This window comes from Panulirus ornatus, chromosome 31, assembly GCF_036320965.1.
Source record: "Panulirus ornatus isolate Po-2019 chromosome 31, ASM3632096v1, whole genome shotgun sequence".
NCBI lineage: Eukaryota > Metazoa > Arthropoda > Malacostraca > Decapoda > Palinuridae > Panulirus > Panulirus ornatus.
In genome coordinates this window covers 144,152-156,601 of record NC_092254.1, presented here as the reverse complement: position 1 = coordinate 156,601, position 12,450 = coordinate 144,152, and the positions used below count along the sequence as shown (strand labels likewise).

The following is a 12,450-nucleotide window of genomic DNA, read 5'->3' as shown; positions in this document are numbered from 1 at the left end:
AGCATCAGATTGGGGAAGAGCAGTGTGGTTTCAGAAGTGGTAGAGGATGTGTGGATCAGGTGTTTGCTTTGAAGAATGTATGTGAGAAATACTTAGAAAAGCAAATGGATTTGTATGTAGCATTTATGGATCTGGAGAAGGCATATGATAGAGTTGATAGAGATGCCCTGTGGAAGGTATTAAGAATATATGGTGTGGGAGGCAAGTTGTTAGAAGCAGTGAAAAGTTTTTATCGAGGATGTAAGGCATGTGCACGTGTAGGAAGAGGGGAAAGTGATTGGTTCTCAGTGAATGTAGGTTTGCGGCAGGGGTGTGTGATGTCTCCATGGTTGTTTAATTTGTTTATGGATGGGGTTGTTAGGGAGGTGAATGCAAGAGTTTTGGAAAGAGGGGCAAGTATGAAGTCTGTTGGGGATGAGAGAGCTTGGGAAGTGAGTCAGTTGTTGTTCGCTGATGATACAGCGCTGGTAGCTGATTCATGTGAGAAACTGCAGAAGCTGGTGACTGAGTTTGGTAAAGTGTGTGAAAGAAGAAAGTTAAGAGTAAATGTGAATAAGAGCAAGGTTATTAGGTACAGTAGGGTTGAGGGTCAATTCAATTGGGAGGTGAGTTTGAATGGAGAAAAACTGGAGGAAGTAAAGTGTTTTAGATATCTGGGAGTGGATCTGGCAGCGGATGGAACCATGGAAGCGGAAGTGGATCATAGGGTGGGGGAGGGGGCGAAAATTCTGGGGGCCTTGAAGAATGTGTGGAAGTCGAGAACATTATCTCGGAAAGCAAAAATGGGTATGTTTGAAGGAATAGTGGTTCCAACAATGTTGTATGGTTGCGAGGCGTGGACTATGGATAGAGTTGTGTGCAGGAGGATGGATGTGCTGGAAATGAGATGTTTGAGGACAATGTGTGGTGTGAGGTGGTTTGATCGAGTAAGTAACGTAAGGGTAAGAGAGATGTGTGGAAATAAAAAGAGCGTGGTTGAGAGAGCAGAAGAGGGTGTTTTGAAGTGGTTTGGTCACATGGAGAGAATGAGTGAGGAAAGATTGACCAAGAGGATATATGTGTCGGAGGTGGAGGGAACGAGGAGAAGAGGGAGACCAAATTGGAGGTGGAAAGATGGAGTGAAAAAGATTTTGTGTGATCGGGGCCTGAACATGCAGGAGGGTGAAAGGAGGGCAAAGAATAGAGTGAATTGGAGCGATGTGGTATACCGGGGTTGACGTGCTGTCAGTGGATTGAATCAAGGCATGTGTATGGGGGTGGGTTGGGCCATTTCTTTCGTCTGTTTCCTTGCGCTACCTCGCAAACGCGGGAGACAGCGACAAAGCAAAAAAAAAAAAATGAAGAATGTAAGAAATAATTTAGAAAACTGAAAACTTCTAGCTTGAAATGAAATGAAAAATGAATGTCACATAATGGTTCAACTTCTGGCTATGGAAAAGGGAAATGTATAATTTATTTACACAAACGTCAATAGTAGTTTTCATCAATTTAACCACTGTATCATACTGCCTGGTCTACTTCTCTTATCATGAAACTGGAATATTGGCTTATGATGTTTCTCAATTGTCTTCATTACACAAAGTACAACCATATCTTGGATACATGAGGGTAGGTAGTTCGTCATCCGCCATAATAAAGCCTTGACAGACCAAAAGTTCATCTGGACCTCAACTTTTCCAGTACATTCATGAAAAACACCTTTTTGCTTTCCATCTCTATCACTTTGAAAAAAAATGCTCCCTTTGTTCACATTTCAATGAAAGAATAAGCTTCAATGTCTAAGCTACATTCTTTTCCAATTTCACTATTTTCTTGTCAGAGCACCATGTTTGAAAACTATCACTCCAGTAACACAACTATAAACATTTACTTCCCTTTTAAAAAAGTTCTGGGGAAGTCTTTCTCGATACACTGCGGGTCACTCTATATTTCACTTGCCTGGGGTCCCTGACTTGCCTTAATTGCGGTCTGCATTAAGACCGTCGTAGCATAATTAACACCCTTGGTACCCAGCTGTATGACAGTGGAGAAGCCTTGCTGCTTAGCCTGAGCAATGCAGTTTTCAATATGAATATGTACATGTGTATATATGTATTTGTCTGTGTATGTATTTGTATGTATATGGAAAGAGGGGCAAGTATGAAGTCTGTTGTGGATGAGAGAGCTTGGGAAGTGAGTCAGTTGTTGTTTGCTGATGATACAGCGCTGGTGGATGATTCATGTGAGAAACTGCAGAAGCTGGTGACTGAGTTTGGTAAAGTGTGTGAAAGAAGAAAGTTAAGAGTAAATGTGAATAAGAGCAAGGTTATTAGGTACAGTAAGGTTGAGGGTCAAGTCAATTGGGAGGTAAGTTTGAACGAAGAAAAACTGGAGGAAGTAAGGTGTTTTAGATATCTGGGAGTGGATCTGGCAGTGGATGGAACCATGGAAGCGGAAGTGAATCATAGGGTGGGGGAGGGGGTGAAAATCCTGGGAGCCTTGAAGAATGTGTGGAAGTCGAGAACATTATCTCGAAAAGCAAAAATGGCTATGTTTGAAGGGATAGTGGTTCCAACAATGTTCTATGGTTGCGAGGCATGGGCTATGAATAGAGTTGTGCGCAGGAGGGTGGATGTGCTGGAAATGAGATGCTTGAGGACAATGTGTGGTGTGAGGTGGTTTGATCGAGTAAGTAATGTAAGGGTAAGAGAGATGTGTGGAAATAAAAAGAGCGTGGTTGAGAGAGCAGAAGAGGGTGTTCTGAAATGGTTTGGGCACATGGAGAGAACGAGTGAGGAAAGATTGACCAAGAGGATATATGTGTCGGAGGTGGAGGGAACGAGAAGTGGGAGACCAAATTGGAGGTGGAAAGGTGGAGTGAAAAAGATTTTGAGTGATCGGGGCCTGAACATGCAGGAGGGTGAAAGGCGGGCAAGGAATAGAGTGAATTGGATCGATGTGGTATACCGGGGTTGACGTGCTGTCAGTGGATTGAATCAGGGCATGTGAAGCGTCTGGGGTAAACCATGGAAAGTTGTGTGGGGCCTGGATGTGGAAAGGGAGCTGTGGTTTCGGGCATTATTGCATGACAGCTAGAGACTGAGTGTGAACGAATGGGGCCTTTGTTGTCTTTTCCTAGCGCTACCTCGCACACATGAGGGGGGAGGGGATGGTATTCCATGTGTGGCGAGGTGGCGATGGGAATGAATAAAGGCAGACAGTGTGAATTGTGTGCATGGGTATATAGATATGTGTCTGTGTGTGTATATATATATGTGTACATTGAGATGGATAGGTAAGTATATTTGCGTGTGTGGACGTGTAAGTATATACATGTGTATGGGATGGGTTGGGCCATTTCTTTCGTCTGTTTCCTTGCACTACCTCGCTAACGTGGGAGACAGCGACAAAGTATAATAAATAAATGAATAATATATATATATAATATATATATATATATGTACAAAGGCAAAGGGGATAAGAGTGAGTGCTCAAATTACAGAGGTATAAGTTTGTTGAGTATTCCTGGTAAATTATATGGGAGGTTATTGATTGAGAGGGTGAAGGCGTGTACAGAGCATCAGATTGGGAAAGAGCAGTGTGGTTTCAGAAGTGGTAGAGGATGTGTGGATCAGGTGTTTGCTTTGAAGAATGTATGTGAGAAATACTTAGAAAAACAAATGGATTTGTATGTAGCATTTATGGATCTGGAGAAGGCATATGATAGAGTTGATAGAGATGCTCTGTGGAAGGTTTTAAGAATATTTGGTGTGATAGGCAAGTTGTTAGAAGCAGTGAAAAGTTTTATCGAGGATGTAAGGCATGTGTACGTGTAGGAAGAGGAAAGTGATTGGTTCTCAGTGAATGTAGGTTTGCGGCAGGGGTGTGTGATGTCTCCATGGTTGTTTAATTTGTTTATGGATGGGGTTGTTAGGGAGGTGAATGCAAGAGTTTTGGAAAGATGGGCAAGTATGCAGTCTGTTGTGGATGAGAGAGTTTGGGAAGTGAGTCAGTTGTTTGCTGATGATACAGTGCTGGTGGCTGATTCATGTAAGAAACTGCAGAAGCTGGTGACTGAGTTTGGTAAAGTGTGTGAAAGAAGAAAGTTAAAGAGTAAATGTGAATAAGAGCAAGGTTATTAGGTACAGAAGGGTTGAGGGTCAAGTCAATTGGGAGGTAAGTTTGAATGGAGAAAAACTGGAGGAAGTAAAGTGTTTTAGATATCTGGGAGTGGATCTGGCAGCGGATGGAACCATGGAAGTGGAAGTGAATCATAGGGTGGGGGAGGGGGCGAAAATTCTGGGAGCCTTGAAGGATGTTTGGAAGTTGAGAACATTATCTCGGAAAGCAAAAATGGGTATGTTTGAAGGGATAGTGGTTCCAACAATGTTGTATGGTTGCGAGGCGTGGGCTATGAATAGAGTTGTGCGCAGGAGGGTGGATGTGCTGGAAATGAGATGTTTGAGGACAATATGTGGTGTGAGGTGGTTTGACTGAGTAAGTAATGTAAGGGTGAGAGAGATGTGTGGAAATAAAAAGAGTGTGGTTGAGAGAGCAGAAGAGGGTGTTTTGAAATGGTTTGGTCACATGGAGAGAATGAGTGGGGAAAGATTGACCAAGAGGATATATGTGTCAGAGGTGGAGGGAACGAGGAGAAGTGGGAGACCAAATTGGAGGTGGAAAGATGGAGTGATAAAAGATTTTGAGTGATCGGGGCCTGAACATGCAGGAGGGTGAAAGGCGTGCAAGGAATAGAGTGAATTGGAACGATGTGGTATACCGGGGTCGACGTGCTGTCAATGGATTGAACCAGGGCATGTGAAGTGTCTGGGGTAAACCATGGAAAGTGTGTGGGGCCTGGATGTGGAAAGGGAGCTGTGGTTTCGGTGCATTATTACATGACAGCTAGAGACTGAGTGTGAACGAATGGGGCCTTTGGTGTCTTTTCTAGCGCTACCTCGCACACATGAGGGGGGAGGGGGTTGTTATTCCATGTGTGGCGAGGTGGCAATGGGAACAAATAAAGGCAGACTATGAATTATGTACATGTGTATATATGTATATGTCCGTGTGTGTATATATATGTGTACATTGAGATGTATAGGTATGTATATTTGCGTGTGTGGATGTGTATGTATATACATGTGTATGTGGGTGGGTTGGGCCATTCTTTCGTCTGTTTCCTTGCGCTACCTCACTGATGCGGGAGACAGCGACAAAGCAAAATAAAAAAAATAATTTTTTTTCATACTATTCGCAATTTCCTGCATTAGCGAGGTAGCATTAAGAACAGAGCACTGGGCCTTTGAAGGAATATCCTCACCTGGTCCCCTTGTCTGCTCCTTCTTTTGGAAAATTAAAAAAAAATCCTCACCCGGCACCCTTCTCTGTTCCTTCCTTTCGAAAAGGATGGGCCATCCTTCACCTGATTCCTGGCACTATCTCGCTGATACGGGAAACAGCAATTATGCATAAATAAATATATAAATATGGAGACTCCATACCTGAGGAACACCATTTCCACTTTTTAGCTTTGGTGCTCCATCCTTAACAGGCCACTAGCAGAAGGCAACTCTAGTGGTGTTTTTAGGGGGTCCAACCTAATGTTCCAACTGACTACTCTTACCTAATGTTCCAAACTATAATTTCTAATCCAGTGCTCCCCACTAATGTTCCTACCAATTACTTCTACTTTTCTTAGTATTCTTCCAATAAATCTATATTTTGGGCTTAGGAAGACCAAATTTACAATGAAAGGTTTGTTTTTCAAGAAATCTTATTTGGTCAACATCCAAATAATATGTCCGGAAGAGAAAGTAAGGAAGGTGACATTATAGCAAAACTGCTTGCTGTACCTTACAATTTTACCATTGAATACATCTGGCCAATGAAAATGAGGTCAGACTTGACTTGGATGGCATTAGCTTAAGTTATTTCCCTCGCCTCTTACCCCACAAATATCCCTCATCTTCATAGCACTGCCCACTTTGTTATTTTTAACCTTCGGTATCAGCAAACTCTGAAATATATGAGGCCTGCAGTAGTAGTGAATAAATACACTTGTAATGCTAAAGGATAACCAGCCAACTAATTATATTTATGTTTATACTGAAAATTGTTTTGTTTGTTTCATATTTCTGTTGTCAGACCTTCATCTGGATGATGTAGTCTGTACTGTTTAGTTCATTAATATTCAACTGTGGTCATAACGATTATCTAATAGCAGACGATTATAATAGTATATTTCTACTACTGTTTTGGCTACTTAGTGATGTCACTGAGTTCTGTTGATGATAATTGCTACTCACTCTATCCAGAATGGTATCATGGTGTGCTTTATGCATGCTTTTTCAATATATGTCTCAAAATACACACAGGAAATCAAAATACTCCCATAACTAATATATCAGGTAGCTAGGACTGCATATGCCATAACATTACAAATGTAATTCCGCATCACTGCATTCTGATGTATTTAAGTGTTCTAGGAGACTCCCTAACCTTGTCATTCTCAGCAATAATACATGAGCCTCCTTGTCTATATCAATAAAATTATTAAGACGAAATACGACTAATAACACTGAAGCTGATAATGGTCTCAGTGACGCTACTTTCATTGTAGTTAACTTAGTGCCTTCGAAACTTACCAGCTTTTTCAAATGTCCTGCCTGTTCTTCATGATAATCTAACTTGCTCAGTTCTTTTGGTCGGTATTTATCAACCCACAAGCTCATATTAAAAGTGAGGAGGATGCTAACATAGATCCACGTAGAACGAAGGTGTTAGAGGTGGTCTGGCGGGAAGACTGTAAACACCGATGGGAAACGACACTAATATAATTTCTAGCTTGGCTTATGATGAAAGGCTTGGATGTTGACCAAGCAGGATTGACTCCAGTATATCTCTCAGGTTTTCTAACTTCTTTTTACCTCTCTATTTCCTTTTTATTCACTTTTCTTGCTTTACACCATCTATAAAGATTAATGTACACATCATTATAATATGATATATAACATTCCCGCACAACGCACACTACCAATATTCCTTTTTATCATAAGGATATAATTCATTTTCTGGCTTACCAAGCGTAGTCATGAACATCTTTATATTCAAAATATGTATCTGTAACACCCATGCCTGATAGAATTTGCAATCTTCGTTTCATTATTTACTATACTAAAATTTCCTCTAATGCAAATTTTATAGGTTCGCTTTTCCTGCGGGTACACTTTTTTCTGGCTGGTACCTAAAGAGTTAAAAGGCATAGGGGATAGGGGAGAAAGAATACTTCCCACGTATTCCCTGCGTGTCGTAGAAGGCGACTAAAAGGGGAGGGAGCGGGGGGCTGGAAATCCTCCCCTCTCACTTTTTTTTTTTTTTCCAAAAGAGGGAACAGAGAAGGGGCCCAGGTGAGGATATTCCCTCAAGGGCCCAGTCCTCTGTTCTCAACGCTACCTCGCTAATGCGGGAAATGGCGAATAGTATGAAAGAAAAAGAAAAGAAAGTTTTAATGATGTAGCTTCTTATGCTGCTATCCTTTGAAGTAACATCCTTCTATGCATACCCTACTTACATGTTGTCAGTCATGCCTTAGAACTGTTTAAATTAGATTTAAGGTTTCATATAAAGTATTGAACCTCTTAATTATATCACTTCAATTTTCACTTTTTATTTGTGTAAATCTTATTTTGAACATTATCTTTGCTCTTCAACAACCTTGATTTCTTTCAAATCTCATCTAAGATGCTATCAATAATGCTGCAAAAGGATCTAAGGGTTTAATGTATTTGTATCATGTTAATCACCCTTGGATTAATTGCAAGTTAATATACTTCTAAACTATTCCTATCTGTTCTCCTTGAGTACCATGTAAAGGATAGGTCAACATTTTGGGTTATAGCATTACTTACATTTTAACCTAATCTATAGTAAAATTCTGGCCTGAAAATACCCCGAATCCTAGAATACCTTTCCCTTTGATGGCTCAGTTTTAAATCTTGGATGTTCTTTGAAATATCATAAAACTTATCTATCAGTCATGGTGTATAAGGTCTTTTTATTTCATCTAATTACTTAACACTTGTAGTCATTAAACTTGTATATATATTTCCTAATTATTCTGGTTACTTTTTAAAAGACTTCAAGTACCATTCAAAGTAGAGATCCTTCATTAGCTGTTAACCAAGCTAAAGAGGGATAATGCCGACAACAATGGTACTAAATCTCTTTCATTATTTTTATCGAGGATGTAAGGCATGTGTACGTGTAGGAAGAGGGGAAAGTGATTGGTTCTCAGTGAATGTAGGTTTGCGGCAGGGGTGTGTGATGTCTCCATGGTTGTTTAATTTGTTTATGGATGGGGTTGTTAGGGAGGTGAATGCAAAAGTTTTGGAAAGAGGGGCAAGTATGAAGTCTGTTGGGGATGAGAGAGCTTGGGAAGTGAGTTAGTTGTTGTTCGCTGATGATACAGCACTGGTGGCCGATTCATGTGAGAAACTGCAGAAGCTGGTGACTGAGTTTGGTAAAGTGTGTGAAAGAAGAAAGTTAAGATTAAATGTGAATAAGAGCAAGGTTATTAGGTACAGTAGGGTTGAGGGTCAAGTCAACTGGAAGGTAAGTTTGAATGGAGAAAAACTGGAGGAAGTAAAGTGTTTTAGATATCTGGGAGTGGATCTGGCAGCGGATGGAACCATGGAAGCGGAAGTGAATCATAGGGTGGGAGAGGGGGCGAAAATCCTGGGAGCCTTGAAGAATGTGTGGAAGTCGAGAACATTATCTCGGAAAGCAAAAATGGGTATGTTTGAAGGAATAGTGGTTCCAACAATGTTGTATGGTTGCCAGGCGTGGGCTATGGATAGAGTTGTGCGCAGGAGGATGGATGTGCTGAAAATGAGATGTTTCAGGACAATGTGTGGTGTGAGGTGGTTTGATCGAGTAAGTAACGTAAGGGTAAGAGAGATGTGTGGAAATAAAAAGAGCGTGGTTGAGAGAGCAGAAGAGGGTGTTTTGAAATGGTTTGGGCACATGGAGAGAATGAGTGAGGAAAGATTGACCAAGAGGATATATGTGTCGGAGGTGGAGGGAATGAGGAGAAGTGAGAGACCAAATTGGAGGTGGAAAGATGGAGTGAAAAAGATTTTGTGTGATCGAGGCCTGAACATGCAGGAGGGTGAAAGGAGGGCAAGGAATAGAGTGAATTGGATCGATGTGGTATACCAGGGTTGACGTGCTGTCAGTGGATTGAATCAGGGCATGTGAAGCGACTGGGGTAAACCATGGAAAGCTGTGTAGGTATGTATATTTGCGTGTGTGGACGTATGTATATACATGTGTATGGGGGTGGGTTGGGCCATTTCTTTCGTCTGTTTCCTTGCGCTACCTCGCAAACGCGGGAGACAGCGACAAAGCAAAAAAAAAAAAAAAAAAAAAAAAAAAAAATAAAATTTTATTTGCGAAAAGTTACTTCATTTTTCAGCCATTTTCTTGAAACTTTAGATTCTGCTAAAAGTCCACTGTAGGTGCATTTCATAATGCTAGATAAAATTCTGGGGTCTTAAATTTCTTGTAATTAGTCATAATTCAAAAACTTTTTATCCTCTCAGTACTCAAACATGGTTGATATATTTACCAGTAACAACTTTCAACCAAGGAAATTTTCTTGAGATAAAGTTGATGATAAAGAGAATAATAATAACCTTTATCACATAATTTACCAATCTTTAGGATAAAGCACTTTAGGCCAAAAAGAGGAAATGTAAAACTTTGGGTTTTGGCCAATGTTCTTCAAACCATAGGTCTATAAAATATATTTTCTTTACTTGGGTCTAAGATTTAAATCTTGGCATATCAGTTGTGTTATTACTTCATTAAATAAACATGGGAATTAATCTTTTAATTTCTTGTAACCAACCAATCCCAGAGAAAAGGTATGACAAAAAGTTGCCCCTTTAATGTGCTGTCAACGGTTTGAAGACTCAACAAGGGTATGTGTAGTGGCCAGGGTAAGCCATGCAAAGGTCTGAAGGGCATGGTTTTTTTTATAGGGAGCTGTGGTTTCACTCCATTACACATGACAACTAGAGAATGGACATGAACTGATGTGGCCTTTCTTTGTCTGTTTCTGGTGCTACATCACTAACCAGGAAAAATCCACCAAGAATGGAAAAAGAAAGAAAAGCTGAGGGATGGAGAATTGCTGGTGAAGAATGATGTGAGCGGTAATACTGGTGGTTTATGTGAGGAATAGTGGTGATGGCACATCAGATGAAAGGTTGTGGTGATGATATTTGAGATAGTGTGTGGACTATCAGTGAATGGGTACAGTAGTGATGGTAATAGTGGTTGGAAGGGTACAAAAGAAATATTGGACAGTATGCTGAAACAATGCTTGTACTGAGCAAAATGTTATGCAGCAGGATTAAAAGGGAAGATCATCAGGGGTGTACTAGCAAATTTTGTGGAGCAAGAGCTCTAAAAATGTGTTCCCCATTTTTTTTATCTGACTAATATATTGTTTTTCAATGAATTTACCATCTTGGTTCCAAAATAAGTATTAAGTGAAACATGCATATTTTACTGCAATAAAGGCATAACAATTATAGTCTCTTTTACACTCAGTTACCAGTCACCTTTGAAAAAAAGGAATGTTATGGTCTTTTGTTTTGCAGTCACTGTGCTGTTATCATGCCCAGCTAAAGTACAGAGTAACAGAGTCAACTATCTTGGGACACCATGCAATCAGATAGGGACACCTACTGACAGGTTACAAGTTCACTCTGATGTGTTGGTATAAATGTACAATACTGGCATATTACTTTTAAATTCAATATCAGAATACTACATATATGAAATAAAAAGTAAGTAAAAGATGCCATAGTCTTTCTGTTTTGGTATCTGGGTTCATATTGCTATATTGCATTTTTGCTAAATGCACCATATTGCTTGGAAGATGAAAGCGATGTAATTCACAAAAGAAAATTATGCATATTTGCAACCCAAAAGTTCAACATAAAACTTTTGACAAATATCAAATTGAACATGGATAATATGCTTTCATTTATGTTGTCTTGTGTAAGACGTCATGAATATAAGTTTCCTCTAGGATGGATGGAGGTGTCTGAGCAGTGCTCCAACAGGACTATAACACTGAAGTGTACTGACAGAGTAGAAACTGACAGGTAGAAACCAATGTCACTACATCGGCAGATGACTGTTTTTGATGTAATAAAAAACGATGGCAAGCACTATTGTCACTTATACTAAAGGATGAAAACACTACTGTAGTTAGTTTTTAAGTAATCTTTTTCCAGTTTACATAGTCTCAATCTGGAAACAAATACAAAGGTTTAACAATAATGTATTCAATGTATATATACTAAGAAGTATGGATAATACATCTACTACTCATATACAGATTGCATCTAAAATTACTACAGAAATTCATGGTGAAGTACTGAGAAAGGCCCTTTTGAACAATTCTTTGTATACGCCTCACTATCATGGCAAATCCATTTTAGACACTTCTTCAAAGTAGACAATCATCATAATGCTGGTTTACACTTATGCATCCAACACTAACTGTTTCCTAATATTTTCATTTATGATTCTCATACATTTCTTTATCAGTGTCTCAGTCCATACATTCCCCTTTCTTTCATTCTGGTCTCCTCTCTGCATACATCTCTGCTTTAATGTCTGGCATCTGTAGTAGTTGTTGAGTGTGCGAGAGTATAATTGTGGACATAAGGGGAAAACGGGAAACAGGCCATTCCAAGATAAGGGCCCATTTTTGGCTAAGGCATTGTAAATCTTTAACAACATGGATATATGTGGATGTTTCATATTTACTAAACTTCCTTAGTAATCAACATTTATCGTGATTTTTTCCCTCATGAATCATTATTGAGTCTATTTGAATACTCTACTTTCTCCTTGGACTCTCTCATATCCAGTCTGACAAATATTCTGTTGTCTAAGAAGATTATTCACTGTTTTCCAAGTCATTCCTTTTTTGTGTGTGTGACTGCTAAGTAGTATATAAACCTTTAAGTAATTTTACATGATTTTTTTTATAAGGACCTTAATGCTCTAAGTAATTTATAAAAAGGAACTCCTACTTAATAGGTCTTAAAGGGCCATTTCTGGTTGATTTTCATTAATTTTGGGGAGAATAGTTAAAACAAGAAAAATTCTACATAAGGAGATATATATCATACAAATGTCAAGAAAGGGTAATTATCATCCAAGAATTTTAACATGGGTTTTTACAATTGGAGTTAAAGATCATGATACTAAACCACTATGCACTACTCTGTGGCCTGAATGTGTACTTTCCTATTTTGACTGATTTTCGTATCATTTTGATCTGTATGCTCACATAATTTATCCATTTATCAAATGAAAGTGGTATGAATTTATAGTACCAATGATCGTATTTGGCAGAGCCCATAAACTTGTTACTAATAGTTTTCA

General features: G+C 39.4%; 1 protein-coding gene across 1 annotated transcript in view; it reads right to left on the bottom strand.

Moving 5' to 3' along the window:
- RfC38 (replication factor C subunit RfC38) overlaps positions 1-6,802 on the bottom strand; it is a 28,891-nt gene extending 22,089 nt beyond the window's left edge. Inside the window, exon 1 of the mRNA XM_071680137.1 lies at positions 6,627-6,802. Coding sequence (XP_071536238.1) covers positions 6,627-6,713 — 87 coding nt within the window. The 5' untranslated portion in view covers positions 6,714-6,802. The remainder of the gene's footprint in view (positions 1-6,626) is intronic.
- Between the last annotated feature and the right edge of the window lie 5,648 nt (positions 6,803-12,450).